This window comes from Bombus pascuorum, chromosome 7 (genome assembly GCF_905332965.1).
Source record: "Bombus pascuorum chromosome 7, iyBomPasc1.1, whole genome shotgun sequence".
In the NCBI taxonomy this organism is placed as follows: Eukaryota; Metazoa; Arthropoda; class Insecta; order Hymenoptera; family Apidae; genus Bombus; species Bombus pascuorum.
In genome coordinates this window covers 8,927,160-8,943,796 of record NC_083494.1, presented here as the reverse complement: position 1 = coordinate 8,943,796, position 16,637 = coordinate 8,927,160, and the positions used below count along the sequence as shown (strand labels likewise).

Genomic DNA, 16,637 nt, shown 5'->3' with positions numbered 1-16,637 from the left:
CCATTTTTACAATATATTACATGTAAATAAATATATATATTATATATATACACATGTATACATACAGGTATTTTCTTTATATCCACAGTATAGTAGTAGCGTTATCGTACTGGATTCTGTTATTTAAAACTGTATACATTTACTTATGTGATTTGTGAGGTTCATATATAATATATTCAGGTTTTGCTGTCATGGTGTTACATACAGAAACATTTCTTCACTTTATACAATAAGCGTTAAGTGCGCTGGTGTGTATAATGAGAAAAACAAAAAATATTTAAAGCTCTATTTGAATTTTATAGTGAATATGAAATGTAATTCATACTTTTTTGTTTTCTTGCTGTTATAAATTCAATAATTGGAGAATAATTGCTTAATATTGATTGTGCTAGAGCTGTACTATTAGAGGCCAAGATAAAAATAATAAATGCACTAATACTAGCCTTTTAAAAGAAAATAGAATGTCTTATTTTCAAGAAACATTTACATTAAAGCTTCAATTGTGCTCCATTAGTACGAAGTTGCGTACATATATTTCTATTGTAACTTTCCTAATTCGATTTACGTGAATATAAAAACAAATTCACCGCTCAACCAGCTTCATGGCTCTTAATAGTTGGAACATTAAATTTTTTGTAAGAATATACTAAGTCAAAATAAGAAAAAATGCTTTCACACGTAAAAATTTACAAGTAATAAATGACACGTCAACCGAAATTTGTATAAAGAGTTATGTCCTTATCGCTTTTGCTCAACTCCTATTTGTCTTCGTATGCGAAAAACTATTTCGAAAATAACGTGAAAGTACTTTGGTACAATCAGGAATTTTCACAAAGTCGATTCCCACCAGGACAAACAAGTAAAAAAGATATCTTCTCTTTTATTTTATCTGCACTGTTCCGAATACGATATATAATTTTTAACACAATTCTAGTTAGTGAAGCATGTACTCTTATTTGCCTCCTTGTTGCTCAACGAATATCTCAAACAGGATTAATAATATACGATGCGGAAAAATCTCCTAAACTTATTGCTATCATAGCTGAAGCTATGATAGAGGGTAATACTATTCATGCATGGATTGTTAAAAAAGGTTTAGTTTCTCATCCTTATCTCAGTACAGAAGAGGCACTGAGACTTGGGGGCAAAAGTTTGAGTCTATTGAGAGAATGGGTACAAGTTAAATTTACATTTTATCATCTCTATTTTGCAATGATTTTGTAATTTATGTAGAATTTGTTTACTCAACAAGATAGGATATAAAACAATATTAATTATGTTATAGACATTTCAAGTATTTCATGAAAAAATTCAAAGAGGTTTATATCAACATATAAGTAATTTCTTACACAAATGGTACTTAGCACCAAAGTCTAAGAATTTATTTATGCTTCTTATTACTTGTGGACGAACAGTACTGTTTATATTTCAAGAAAAGACTTATATGGTAAGCAAATTGGCAAAATCTGTAAAAATATTCCTACATAAAACTTTTATCTGTAGGTAACATTTTTTGACTCTCATAGTCATAGTACAATTACAAATCCAAATCGGGGTTTAGTTATTGCACAGGTAAGGATTTGTAACTATATATAGCAAAATCAATATTTGATAAATACTGCAATATTTTATATTTTTAAGTGGTAGTAATGCATGTCATATTAACAGTAAAAAAAATAATGTAGACATATATAGAGAATTTGGAACATTTATGCAATTGGTACACGAAGGATATATTAAATAAATGTTACAATACAAAAGCAAACCAATATGAGCTAGCCTTTTTATATCCATCCAATTCACCATGCTGTGGCTGTGATCCTGTATGTAACTGTGGCAATCATTGCAAAAAGCAATAATACATAATCCTTACTTTTCAAGTGTCAATATGTAAACTTTTTAAAGTTATACATATACATACAAATATATTTTTAAAAAAAGTAAAATTTATATATATAACTTCATTATGATGTGTGTATGTATGAAATGATTATGGAACTTTTTGTTTAATTAGACATATTATTTAGATTAAGACTGACGAATTTATTTACATTATGTACAATTTCTTCCTAAAACTATTACAATTTTTTAGTGTTCACGCAATGCATAAACTATTAAAAAAATAAAGTAGCTTAAGTTTGAAAATCGTATTTTTCTTTAGTATTACTTAAATAAAATGTAATATACATTTTTCATGAATTTTTTCTGCATTGCGCAAACATATTTCTGACAATATTTTACTGGACTCTTCTTTTTATATTGAATGCATACGTCACGAACTGTTTTCATTTTACCTATTTTAACATTTTTATAAAATATAATCCAAAATTTCTGGACGACGTGTTTTTTATATTGCTAATTCTCTACTTTGCACCTTTCAATGTCCATATATCTAAACTGATATAATGTTCTGGTTCCTTAACTGTTAACCATAAAGTTGCAGAGATATATATTTTTTTACATTATATTTCTTTAATCTCTTTGTATTATATATAAATTAAAATGATTAGTAGTAAATTGATGTACTTTACTAAACTACAAAAGCATTAATCACATATTGCATTGTGAAGTAGGGAGAAAATACAAAACTGAAAATGTTATTTATAACTTCAACACTTTGTAGTACAAGTAAAAAGTTTGTTATGGAGATTAAATCTGCTTTTATCAGTTGTTCATTTTTTTTAATCACTTGATGTCTTCACTTGATCACTTGACGAATTCAAACATGCCTTGGAATCAATAAATATTTATAATCACGATTTTTATGACATCATAAAAAAATATATTTTATCTGCACTAATTATAAATGAAACCCATAATTTAAACTTGTAAAAAATTCTTAATTTATTTTCCCTAACATCTATTATACTTCAGAATTACAATATAAATATTACTCTTCACTAATAAAACAAAAACAAATCTTTTTCTGTCACCATTTAAGTCGGTGATTGTAAAAAAGATAAGTATACCAGTGCCGAAATAGCAATATGTTTAAAATACAGATTTCTCTCTGTCTTCTTTTGTTTGTATGTATATTACAAGTGTTCTGTAGAGTGTCGTAAAATTTATTTAATAACAATTTTTAACAACGTAATTTCTAGAAATTACTATCTACAAAAAGGTATAAACGAATTATTTTATGATTTTTCCTTTTCGAAGCCAAATTCGTGCAAAGGAACACAGTCAGCGATTTCTTCCGATGTTTGCAAATACCTTCGATAATTGAGCAACATTTTTTTACTGTTATTGTTTTTTCGAACAAACTGATCACATCATATTACTTTGTACAGATAGATATATAATAATGCAACTCTTATGTGAAACTTTAATAGTTACATAATTTGAGATTAAACGATATAAAACCTGTAATTTTATATGAAATTAACTTATTGCCTATAAGCAATAGTCTTTTCTCTTATATAATTTTGTTTACATATTACAGAGTTATTATACACTAAATTGATCCTAGCAATTGTAATACTCCTTTGCTATATATTCTGTACACAAAGTAAAATGATGCTCTATCAGAAAAATATGATCAAGTATCACTTGAAGAATATAAGATTTTATAATTGAATAAATAAAGCTTTTTTTTATATGAAGTTAAAAATGTAACAAAAAGATGTTAGAGGGACTGACGAATACGGGGTTGTGCCCATTCTACAAAATCATCTATCAGTACAGGCCAGGCTCCCTCTTCATCATAATTACTCATATCTGGGTTGATCATGAGTGCAAAGTCTAATAATAAATTCCATGTATCTTTTGGAATTGACCTCTTATGGTGTTCCTAAAAAATTGTGTTAAGTATTTTGTATCATAATTTAGCTAGACAATATGTAAGCTTCCTTCTTAGGCTTGACCAATATTTACATTATAGATATACATTAGATATCTTACCTGTAAAAATTGACACCATAAAGGGAGGAACTTAAATTTATCATCTAATACAATGTTCCAATAAGCAATTGCCATATCAAGATCTAAACCCTTCTGTCCTGGGTTTTTTGCATAATTAAACGTAAACTGATAAAAGTCTTTAAATTTTTGAGAATCCCTTAATTCATTTTCTAAATTACTTAAGCAGGCTTTTAATTTATCTATACTGTCCACTCTAAACAATAAGTTTAATAAACAGTATTAAAATAATACATAAAGGATTCAATTCTTTTAGAAGAAACAACATTAAAAAATTTGCTTTACCCTAAGTCTGTCATTCCATTCATAAATTCATCTTTAGTAAATTCACATTGTGTTTCTGCTCTGAATTTCCATGCAATAATTAATACTAATTTGCTTTCAGGGCTTAAATCCAAATCATCCAAAAATTTCATTATTCCATCTGCTGTAATCTTGTCAGGTTCATTTGGATCTATTTTAATTATCAAATTAAACATTACGCAAACGTTACAGGCATATTTTTAATCTTATGTGTACATAGCTATTATGTGTCAATCATCTTTCATAGAATTACCTTGATATCGACTAAATAATATTTCTAATTTCTTTTTATCTACTGTATTTTTTGGTTCTTTACAATATGCCTCAGGATTTTGGAAATAATTATCACTTGCCAAGTCTAGCTTCCAATCATTTTGTGCTAAACAATATATTGCAGTTTGTTCTCCAGTGTGTGTAAAAGTTATGAATTTCTTCACTTTGTCTCTTTGTGAGAACTTTAACTTATGCTGCAACAAAGATTAGAATTATTATTATTATATATTCCTAAGATTAATATAAAAAAATTATAAGTTCTCCTACTATACAACATTGAATATCACGTTAAATAAAAAATCTGCTCATGACCATATATGTACGTATTATGATGTTTCACAATTTTTAAATTTATAACAATGAAGTCAACATGGACGAGAACGTATAAACAAAGATTTTGTTGCATGTACAATAGCTATTGTTACTACTTTGAGTAGCATCTTGTTGATTCTAAGAAATGTGATAATACTTTCGTGACAATGTAATTTATTACACTAAAAAGATCATGTATTATTTTGCAATGTCATTAATCAGAAGGTATGTCACGAAATTGATTTGTATTTAATGCAAAAGGGAACAGTAACGTTGACTCGCGATAGGTTACTTTAACATTTTTAATACACTGTCGCGGACATATAAGGGAAACTGTAGTTTTTTTAGTAAAATTAAGTCACAAGGATCGTTGGATTAACGTAATCCATAAATTTACTAAGTGCTCACCATTTTAGTTAATTTTAGGCCCCCGAAAGCCAAAATATTATTTCCTTTGCACTACACTTGACATGAACATGCGCATGTTCTGTGAAGGCCCTGAGAAATGCAAATACACCAACAAGATTATAAAGCAATGCCACCAGACGTTGCTAGAGGAAAGTAGCTTCGAGAACAATGTCGCGGGTTATTTAAAAGATTTGCATACATTCAATTTATTAAACATTGTATTTTACGATACGATCAGATTAAAAAATTCATCGAAAACGTCACGTGATTCGGTTTTACGTCTGGTGGCATCGGTGAAGATCTTTCTTTTTTCTGCGTTTTGTAGAAATCACGACGGATGAAAGCCTTTGTGAAATAACAACAAAACGCTATCGTAAATATTGGCCCACGCAAATGAATGCCTATACCATACACCAAGTTACAAGGCCGTACGTCAAAGACAGAATGAATAAACATTAATGAAGACACAGCAGTATTTTTATTAATACTGTTTTTGAATTAATCATTATTGGCTCACTGTGAACCTTTGATGGGAAATCTTGTGATTTTGTCAATTCTCTATGCGTATTTTATATGGTTGAACAATTTTTTTAATAAGAATGTACATAAAGTAAAATATATTCGTCAAACTAGTTTGTAATAACATTGATGATTTGTTTCTAATGATAATTGATTGTGTTTTCAAAAAATGTGAGCGGAAAATACTTTGTTGCTAGGTTATTAGTGAATAATGTCTATCAAAATTCCACAATTATCATGTTCTTGGTAAGTATATTCATGAGCATTATAATTTTGCTGCTTATATCATCCTTGCTATAAAAATATGTTAATATTTTGTGTGAAATAAAGAAAATAATGTTGTTTATTATAACAATGTCTTCTCATTGTGTTGGCAGGAATTTGTCAAACAATCACAAAACAAGGTTATTGATTTGAAATTTAGATAAACATGAATGATAATCTATAACACGATGGGAGGAAGTATATTTGAAATACTTCCATTGTACCATCAAAATGGAAGTGGCAGAGAAATTTGTCATTGGATAACACATATCAAATTATCTAGGATTATAATGTTAACATCCGCTGTTTTATTCATTGTACCATTATTTACTCACTATTATTTATCAAAGGTACTGTCTTTTATTCTATATGTGTATATATATATATATATATATATATATATAAATATATAAATATATAGATAAAAATGTAATATGTATGAGTGATAAAATTAAAATTAAAATTTTTTTATTTTTAGGTGGAATCTGACTCTCCAGATAAAGACATTTATCGTACATTTTCCACACTGGAAGCTTTTGAAGATTTTACTCCTATGAAAGCTTCTCAATTGAAGATGAGAATAGAGGAGATGCTACGTATTAAAGTTTCTGTAAATAATGAGCTTAGGGATTTGAGTGCAAAGAGACAAAGACTTCAGATCGAAGTTAGTAGCTTAACTCAAAGAATTGATGAATTAAAACAGGAATTATTACACCAGCAAACAGATCTCGATAGATTAAAGATCAGCGTTGAACAAGCACAAGTAGCTCAAAGAGAAGCAGTGGAAAGAAATACGCCAGAATTGGCTCCACCAAAACGTATTTTAATGAATTCTATTCCTGTAGTATTACCTAGCACAATTCCACATTTGTGTAGAATGTATAATTGTTTTGATCACAGTCGGTGTGCATTGACTAGTGGTTTTCCAGTATACTTGTATGATCCTGATCAGTATTCTGTAGTAAATTCAGGATGGGATGTTGATGGATTTTTGAAAACTACCATAAAACAAACCTTAGGTATATATGGATAAATAATCTTTTATAACTATATATAAACACTTTTTTATAAACATTAATTAATACCTCTATTTTACAGGATACAACCCGCATCTTACTACAAATGCAGCCGAAGCTTGTATATACATAGTTCTTATAGGAGAAGCTCTCTCTACTCAACAAAATGTAGATAAAAAATTTCGTAAACCTATAGATGTAAGAAAATTACATGCACTCCCTTATTGGGGCGGAGATGGCAGAAATCATATTTTGTTAAACCTAGCACGTAGAGATCTGTCTGTAGAATCTGGAGATATTTTTAGTGGAGTAGATACAGGGAGAGCAATAATAGTCCAATCAACGTTCTTTAGAAATCAATTTCGCGAAGGTTTTGATTTAGTTGTTCCTCCAATTTTGGGACCTCCGGGTGGCGACGTGTGGCAAGAATGTGCACAAATGTTGCCAGCAAGAAGAAAATATTTATTATCTTTTCAAGGAGAGATGAGATCTCCAAGAACGGCTACCATGACACATCAAATTGATGATACAGATGTAGATATGGAAAGGCTAACAGTCGATGAAAATAATTTAGATGCTTTCATTATTCAACATCTTAAAGATATGAGTATAGGATTAACATTGGATAAATTTTTCATTCAGTTTGAATGTATACCAGCCTCTGAGGAGAAAAATTTAATAGAAATACTTGACTGGTCTCTGTGTGGAACCGACTCCTCGAGGAAAGCTATACTGAAAGAATCAACATTTACTTTAATTTTAGCTCCTAGCAATGCCTCGTTTGTAACTACTTCATCTATGCAGGCTAGATTATATGAAGCATTGCGATCGGGATCTATTCCAGTTTTTTTAGGTGGCGATCAAATTTTATTAAGCTACAGTGAAGTTATTAGCTGGCGCCGAGCTGCTATCTTCTTGCCAAAGGTAAAAACTACAATGTCCTTATCTTGATATTATTTTTTATTGGACATGTTCTATATTTCAGGCTAGGGTAACAGAAATGCATTTTCTATTACGTGCCGTTCTCGACACTGATCTTTTAAGTATGCGTAGACAAGGCAGATTAATATGGGAACGTTATTTAAGTACTGCTCAAGGTGCTGTAGATACTATTATAGCTGTAATTAGGGACCGACTCGGCATACCACCCCTGCCAGCACCTCAGACTGCCAGTCCAAGTGTCTTTAATGAAAGCTTTGTGGTAAACGTTATAACATACAGTTATGCAGCTTTTTTTGTATTACGCATAATAATTTTATTTTTTCTTTAGCCTTTAAAATCTGATACTATTATTGCTGAGCCGGAAGCAGAAGAAAGTCTGGGTCCTTTAGAGCCGCCTTATCCATCTCCTGCTTTTAAAAGAAATTATACCACAATGCTGCTGCAAGGGCATGAAATCTGGAACGATTGGGTGGATCCGTTTTATTTGTATCCACAATTACCTTTTGATACCGTTCTTCCTAGTGATGCAAAATTTCTTGGTAAATAAATTTATATTCTCCATCCAATAATAATGATTTCATTCGGTACATTATAAACTGTAGGTTCTGAAATGGGATTCAGACCAATTGGCAAAGGTGCTGGAGGTGCGGGTAAAGAATTTAGCGAAGCTTTAGGTGGAAATTATCCAAGAGAACAATTTACAATTGTTATGTTGACATATGAACGAGAGCAAGTGCTTATAAATTCTTTGGCTCGGTTGTATGGTTTGCCGTATTTAAATAAAGTACTAATAGTGTGGAATAGTCCAAAACCACCCATGGAAGACCTAAAGTGGCCTGATATTGGAGTTCCAATTCATGTAAGCTTTTTTCTTAAAATTAAGTGAGTATTTAGTTAGTGAATTATAAGAAAAAGCAGTGATTTCTTTTTATGTAGGTAATCAAGGCTCCACGGAATAGTTTGAACAATAGGTTTCTTCCATTTGATGCTATCGAAACTGAAGCTGTCCTTTCAGTAGACGATGACGCTCATTTACGACACGATGAAATTATGTTTGGATTTAGAGTGTGGAGAGAACACCGAGATCGTGTGGTTGGATTTCCCGGTCGTTTCCATGCATGGGACCAGAATTATCACAATGCGTGGAACTATAATTCTAATTATTCCTGCGAATTATCAATGGTTTTAACTGGTGCCGCATTCATTCATAAACACTATACATATCTTTATACACACTGGTTACCGCAAGCAATACGGGACAAGGTTGATGAATACATGAACTGTGAAGATATTGCTATGAACTTTCTGATATCTCATCTCACAAGAAAACCACCTGTTAAGGTGAATGCTAATACGCGTGAAATATTTAATACGCGTGTAATGCTTAATCAAATTTCTCTTTCTTTGTTCAGGTTACATCGCGTTGGACATTTAGATGTCCTGGATGTCCAGTTTCTCTTTCTGAAGATGATACTCATTTTCAAGAAAGGCACAAATGCATCAATTTCTTCTCTCAGGTAAGTGTGTTTTACTACTTTTTTATCAAGATTTTTATTGTTTTTTCCACATGTTATTTCCAAAAATGAAATGTAGTTGCAGTGGGTGTATTGTAAAAATCGAAATTCTAATAATTTCAGGTCTTTGGATACATGCCTCTCTTAAACACTCAATATCGAGCTGATTCGATATTATTTAAAACGAGAATTCCACATGATAAGCAAAAATGTTTTAAATTTATATAAAAGAGAAAAAAAGTAAAAATAATAGAATTATATATATATTATATATATGTATATATATATATATATATTTATATATATATATAAATTTATATATATATACATATATATATATAAATTTAGTAAATATCACTTGATAGAATTTACATGGTTTTGATAAAATTTTGACTGAATTTCCTATAAAGTATATAAATACATAGAACAAACATCGTAGGATTTTTTATTGTCGTCACTTTTTTATTGTACCTTTTTTTATCGATGTACACGTTGATTGAGTGAAATGCACGTTCGAAAAAATTTAATGATGAAACATCGTTGACTGCATACATATATTATAGTGAATATAGGACATAGTGCGTAATCTTTTTATGTCCTCGTACACATAACTTCTATCACACCAATGATAACGATTTACGACGGAGCGTAATAAATTTATTTACAAAACCGAGTTTAGTTTTACGATGCACGAAGCAGGACGAAAAATATAAAAAAATGATATTGAAGATGTATACAGTACGCATATGTATATATTAAAAGTTCTATACGACCGAATTGTAATACATCACTCTTAATTTATATGAGAGAGTATATGAATACGATCGTTACTCTTCAATGATTATTGTTATGTACAATTTGCACAATAATCTCTTTTGTACATAACGACAGTGTAAACTACGCTATCTAGGAATTATGCTTATCGAGATAATGTAAATAACTATAACTAAATGGAAATAATTAAATATTACTGTTATGGCAGTGCGCGCTAGTGAATGAATACGAAAACGTATTCCATACAAAACTGAGAAAAAGTGCTCCTTCTACTAGAAAATCGATAAAAAATATTTATATCAACGTATAATTATCTTTTCTTTCTAATTTGTCGCTTGCCATTTAGTCTTACATTGCTCTTTGATAATGCTTCAATTATTATATGTTATTTTTCACTTAAATGTGCCAAATTTGTAAGAATTTAAATTAGCTTCTCTTGATCTATTAATTTCACATAATACTCTTAACAAATTATTTATAAGTACGTGTACCGCACATTATTCAATTTTATGCAACGTATTGCAATCATTATGAAACATGATATATGTAAACATGATTTTGTCGAATCTTACACGATTGATTGTAAAATTTGACCTGAATTGAGTTCAGGTGCACGTGCAAGAAAATAAAAATATATATTATTTATGATTGTACATTGGAACCTGATTTACGATACGTATAATGTTATTTTTTATTTGATTCTCGCGAAAGAAAGATACGATTCAGTATCTTTGGCTACCCTCCATACATCATTAATCATACGTGTATTGCATACCATAAAAGCAGATCAGCAGAGTCTACTACTTTAGGTTGATGGCTGTTGGCAGCTGATTTTAATATTGTTCTTGATTGATCGACATTTAAGATGTGATCTGTCGAAACAAAGTTTTTTCTCATTTGCATAAAATCTTTAGATACTTTCTTATCCCACTCTCTATCGAAATTTGTGTTAAAATAAGGTAGTGTAAGGCACCACTGCTTAAGACAGTACATACTGTCATCGCTAGTCAGCCGCGCGCCAGTAGTATTAATACAGTCTATGTCAGACGTTCGTCCGACCAAGCGCTGCAACAAATTTCTCATTCTACTTATGATCTTATTCGCAAATTACGATTTTATTATCATCGATTAATTGGGAAATTCATCGAATTAGACTTTGAAACACACCTACATACAATGTACATTGCACAAGATCGTCATTCAAGAGCTTTCAAGTTAATTATCGCCAATGATGCGCGATCTCACGACATCAATGTTCGACGAGAAAATTCATACTTTCCCGGCTTAGAGTGGTGGCGGTGACGCGTTCGAATTCACCGCCAGAACAGTAAGAGTAACACCGTTGCGGCGGTGAACCCCATTGGCCTAGGGTGCGATCAATACCAGGTTTTCCATGACGTAAGTGCGGCCTGTGATCCTTATTGGTTCGAACATACGCCGCATCCCATTATTTATTAAGACCGCATGAATGGATCGTTTCTCGGCGATCAACTCGATGAAACCTAAACTCAAAGAATCGTCGTACGCCTACAAATAAGACCCGGAAGTCAGCTGGCGTACGTTCCTGTAAAATCAGGAGAGTGGAAGTGGCCGCGAGCGACAGACGTCCTTTCAGGACGCGTTTCTGCCTCCCCACCTTGGGCCTGGCACATGCACGGGAAGAGAGCGGAATTCGTGCAGGTTGGGTGGTGGTCCCGAATGGACAAACACGTAGGAGAGGGGGTGTGTGAGTGGTTCGCGCAACTGCGGTCGTACACAAGTACGAGCCGTAGGAGGGTGTCCTCCGCGGTGAAAGGTCTCGATGGTTTTCGACTCGGTTTCTTTTGTTTCTTCCATGAACGATAGCGAGTGGAGCCGAGGGCCGTTGGTTCGTCGTCGGAGGTTCGCGCGATTTCGATGCCAGAATTCTAACAGGAAGTCGATCCGCAGTCGGAAATTAGCCCCCTTCGCGGAGACCGGTTTTCTCGTTTCAGCTCGTTGCGGAGAGGGACGAGGGAAAGGGGCGAACGAGATAGAAGCAGATAGCGTAGGTAGAGGGAGAAAGATGTAGGCGATCGGTGGGAGAAGGGGCGAAAAGGAGACAGAGAGGGCGAAGGAGGAGGTGGAGAAAGAGAGAGAAGGAGAGACCGAGCCGTCAGCGAGAGTAGTACCAATCGCGGAGCGTTGGCGGACATAAGCGCGCTAGGGGTGTGGAATAAGCTCATTCGTGTGTTGTTCTAGCATCGAGCGTTAGCGAGAGAGGAAACGTTGAAACACAGAAATGAGAGAATATCGTTCGTTTCGCTATTCGCCGTCAACGATTCGACTGGACGCCGTTACCATCGTCTACTCGCGTGTGTAATCAGTGCGAGTAACGGTAAACTCAGAGCCAAGCACGGAGTCACCCGCGATAACACCGTAAGTGGTCGTTTTACATCGTCGAGGGAAGATAGTACGAGAATCCATATTTCCGTGGAAATAAATTATAACGCGAGGGTTCGTAAACGAGCGAACAGCTGACATCGCGAGCTGCTAATCGCACGAACGCGACTTGAAAACGTCGTGAACAGCCGGTCAGCTGAGAAAACGACTCTCGTGGGTGTGGAACAATCCGGTCTAGGGCGATTGATTGTGTGGGTGTCGCGGTCGCTGCAGAGACGTCGAAGAGCGCCATCGTCGTCTCGGCCGCCACGTGAATCGCAAACACTGAGAAGAATACTTGTAGCGTTGAATATCGTCTGGAAACGAGGCATACGTGGCACGGATTTCCTCGTATGATCGAGGCTGCGCGTGTATTCTATCGCTCGCATTAACGCGTTTCTTGTGTCGATTCATTTTCCAACGATTCGTCTGCTTTCAACTTGTGAAATTTTGTTGATCGCACCTCGACGTTTTCGAAGAATTTTACGATTAATTTTGCTGTGATACAACACGACGTTACGTTGTTTTATAATTGAAGAAGACGAGAAAATACATACATGGAAGAGTGTTTTTTTGTGCACGATTCGAGGCTGAAGAAGAAAAATCCCGAGAGCCAGTAGATATTATACCCAGTGTCCCGTTTTCGTTCGAAATCGATGAAATTCCGAAAGCGTTTGACAGAGGTCAGAAACACGACCACGTAGCCATTATTATCGTATCGTATCCGATTGGTCGCGCGGCCGTCAACGCGACACTTGGCTAGTGCTGAAACGCGGACTAGTCTCGTTTAACCGGTGGCAGAAGCGCTCCACCTGCGCCCGCTGTGTATAGGATCGCGTATTCCCCCTGCAAAGTTCAAGAACCTGGGCTTCGTGTGTACGGTAGAAACGAGTGCACCAACGGCACCCGTGACCCGTTTTCGTTTTCAATCGATGTACTCGTGAACTGGGCCGCTCGTCCGCTTGAAACCTCGATACCTCGCGAGGTGTTCGACCATCAAAACAGAGGGAACAGGGTAAACAAATCTGCGAACCGTGAATCATAGAATACACGATACGATAGTCGTATAGGGAGAGATATACGAGAAAGAAGAGTAGATTAAGATAAAGAGAAGAATCGGAGCACGTTAGAGAGAAGCAAAGAGAGCGGGGGAGAGCAGTGCGCACATTCTAACCTCGCAGCCGCCATATCGAGGACGCGAGGAGGAAGCTCGTCGAAGGTCGCTTTCGAGGAACACCTGGGGACAGCCCTCGTATCGTTCCATGCTGGCTTCGAGCGGAGAACTAGGATCGGGGACGGAAGAGAGAATGCGAGAACCTCCACACAGCCTGTGAAACATGATTTGTCATACAGATGCGGTCATTGGTAATCGTACGACGAGAGATAACGACAACGAGGACGCCGACGGAGACGAGGATCACGGATCTATCCAGCGTCGCGTCGATGCCTCGACGAGTCTCGATGACGCTCGCATGAGAGCCAGCCTCGAGGCGGACGATAAGACGCGCACGAACAAGACAGTCCGGTGTCGAGTGGCTTCCACTTGTCCAGTCGAACGTCGGGCGAACGTGCTGGTCGTCGTCGACGGGCTTCCAAGCTGTGTACCGATCGTCACCGATTGTCATCGTCTTGTGTGCTGTGACAAACGGCATAAACAGCAGCGACAGAAACAGCAGCAGCGGGACAAGCAACAGCCAGTGGAAGATACGAAAGCGAGAGCACGGCATAATCTACGCTCGTCGAAGGCGTACCCGTGTTGTCGTGGCCAGCTGCGCCGATTACCAGGTGTCGGATGACTCCCCCCGTACGCTACAGCCTTCCCGTAGTCGTAGAAAGGACGCGATATCCCGTAGGAACGAGCGTTGTCGCGCGGCGAGCGATCCTCGTCGCGGTACCTCATCGGCGGTGTCGTCGGTGCTGCGCCGGCCCGCGCGTCGCGCTAAACTCCTCGCGATTAGACCTTCCCGTGCACGTTCCTATCTTACGTCCGTGATGGCGGCTGTACCTGATATGTCGCACCTCACCCCTGAGGAGAGGAGCACCATCGAGGAGGTTATAATAAGGCAGAAGCAGGAGGAGGAAAAGGAAAATGAGATTATGAGGTACGTCGGTTTTGCAACCTGTTTTTTCGACAACTACGATGCTGCGGCTGCTGACGATACTTCTACCTCGTGCACTATGCTTCCTTTTTTTTTTATCCTTCTTGTATTTAATTATTTTCTTTTATTATTAGCCTTTATCATCAACATATGGAAGGATTTTTCGATTTTATTTATTGACGTTAGGAAAGAAAAAAAAAAAAGAAAGGAGACGATGATCGACCCCCTGGCTACCATGGATTACAAGGACTACATTATTCGACAGTTAACAATAAACAACAGAATGCACTTAATTATTTAAAAGTAGAGGAGACTTTCTTTTAAGTTGCTTAGAGGAACGAAAAACGTAAAATGTTTTCTAAAGAACGTTTATTTTTATCAGCCATTTATAATACCATTATTTTTTCGTTTGCATCCTTCTTATCGAAGAGATTAACGTTCAAGGAGATTTATGCGTTTATGCAAGAAAATCAGGCGCCTTTGCCCGTTTCCACAATGAAAGAAACAAACGAGTTAGGAAAGAGACATTGCGTCGAGCAAGTAGTAGATGGTCTGAATGGCCAGACAGACTAGGCAGAGCTACAAAATGTGACCATGGACGGTCACGCGTCGTTGATCAGAATTACTGAACGAACGAAACGATAGTCGATCGATCGAGTACGTGTATTTCTTGACCAGCAAATTGTCCCCGCTGACGTTTTCCGCCTATTTTCTCTGCTTACCTGCTCTTAGTCCTTGACCGTTTTATACCTATCGTATCTTCCCTATTTAGGTATTCGTCGCTACCTCGGATGATTATCCCGTCAATTCTACATTTAGCATCTACCAAATAAAAATCTATTCCCATAAACTTTGTTTCGTTTAACTAAATTAAATCACCCAAACTGTCTTTTGAATAAACGTAGTGAATTTCTATCTTCTCAAACTTTTCTCCTGGAAAGTGTGTTCGCGTAATTATAGGAAACACGTAGAACGAACGTTCCTTAAGATCGACGAAGCGATTGTCTGAAACTTTGCATCGTACAGCGAAAGGAATCAACGAAAACTGATCCTTTCAACGGCAGGCTGGCACCTAGCCGTTGCAAGAGGCAGCGGGTGACGGATGCGCCAGCAGCCTCATTCGCATGTAATTACGGTGCCAGAGTCGCAGCGAGGCGACGCCGAGGAAAATGGACGGCGTTCTTCGAGGAAGGCGTTTTATTGATAGGTTGTCGCTGATGGAAAACGGGAACGTGAGAAAGCAGTCGAGCGGAGAACGGAGACAGGCAGCCAGTGAGTGTGAGAGAAAGAGACAAAGAACAGGGTGAAAGAGGGGTGAATCGACAGAGGAAGAGAAGTGGAGAGGGGATGGGCATCGAGAGAAAGGGAAGGAGCGAGAGAGTAATGAGGAAAGCGTGCTTCGCCATACCGATGCGAGATCATGTAATGTGGACGATAAGTACGTGTAGGGACGCATGTAAAATGCAAGGCAGCAAGCCTTGACGTGGCTCGGTAACGAGCTGCTGTAGTTGCATAGGGTATGCATAGGGTATGCAGTTGCAGGCCGTGGATAGAGTGTGAAAGAGGCTGGATTGGCATGGTAAATTCTTGGATCCTGAAATGTACAGGGTAGCCCGTTCGTGGAAGGGTGACGCGGTTTTACACGTGGTTTCAGAGTCGGCAATTACAGCGTGTGGGTTAGGTTCTGTATTTGCTACGTTGTCAAGTCACGTATAGCAACGAGAATCCTTTGATATCGCGATGATAATTTTAGTCGTGGTATGGATGGGAGGTCTCCCGTCGTGACGCATCACAAGGCGATTCGCGCAAAAATAGACGTAACCTTTTCCGTCCCTCGCTTTTTAGGCTGGTTCATGCGTGCGAACCGATGTAATTTTCTGATGTAATTGACGTCG

General features: G+C 36.2%; 4 protein-coding genes across 16 annotated transcripts in view; 3 read left to right on the top strand and 1 right to left on the bottom strand.

The window, feature by feature from the left end:
* Window positions 1-69: 69 nt before the first annotated feature.
* Window positions 70-1,859, top strand: LOC132909214 (uncharacterized). Its single transcript, XM_060963897.1, has 4 exons — window positions 70-1,173; window positions 1,286-1,447; window positions 1,504-1,572; window positions 1,686-1,859. The coding sequence occupies exons 1-4, from the start codon at window positions 733-735 to the stop codon at window positions 1,857-1,859; spliced, it is 846 nt and encodes a 281-aa protein (XP_060819880.1). The 5' UTR covers window positions 70-732.
* Window positions 1,860-2,019: 160 nt separating this feature from the next.
* LOC132909203 (DCN1-like protein 1) lies at window positions 2,020-5,343 on the bottom strand. Its single transcript, XM_060963886.1, has 5 exons — window positions 5,215-5,343; window positions 4,475-4,688; window positions 4,204-4,372; window positions 3,901-4,114; window positions 2,020-3,790 (listed from the first exon to the last, which is right to left on the bottom strand). Exons 1-5 carry the CDS (start codon window positions 5,215-5,217, stop codon window positions 3,626-3,628), a joined length of 765 nt encoding a protein of 254 aa, XP_060819869.1. The 5' UTR covers window positions 5,218-5,343; the 3' UTR covers window positions 2,020-3,625.
* Window positions 5,344-5,484: 141 nt separating this feature from the next.
* LOC132909178 (exostosin-3) lies at window positions 5,485-10,896 on the top strand. The gene is made up of 10 exons (XM_060963837.1): window positions 5,485-5,979; window positions 6,111-6,347; window positions 6,476-7,016; window positions 7,096-7,937; window positions 7,999-8,214; window positions 8,284-8,494; window positions 8,558-8,814; window positions 8,892-9,296; window positions 9,368-9,472; window positions 9,593-10,896. The coding sequence occupies exons 2-10, from the start codon at window positions 6,168-6,170 to the stop codon at window positions 9,695-9,697; spliced, it is 2,862 nt and encodes a 953-aa protein (XP_060819820.1). The 5' UTR covers window positions 5,485-5,979; window positions 6,111-6,167; the 3' UTR covers window positions 9,698-10,896.
* A 1,536-nt stretch (window positions 10,897-12,432) lies between these two features.
* The window catches only part of LOC132909167 (regulating synaptic membrane exocytosis protein 2), a 69,043-nt gene continuing 64,838 nt past the window's right edge, over window positions 12,433-16,637 (top strand). For 8 of the 13 annotated variants that reach the window (XM_060963803.1, XM_060963808.1, XM_060963798.1 and 5 more), the window contains exon 1: window positions 12,434-14,745. In XM_060963803.1, the coding sequence (XP_060819786.1) occupies window positions 14,636-14,745 (110 nt within the window). In that variant the 5' untranslated portion in view covers window positions 12,434-14,635. Of the gene's footprint in view, window positions 14,746-16,637 lie in introns of all 13 variants that reach the window. The other 5 variants (XM_060963799.1, XM_060963797.1, XM_060963793.1 and 2 more) reach the window with 2 other exon arrangements.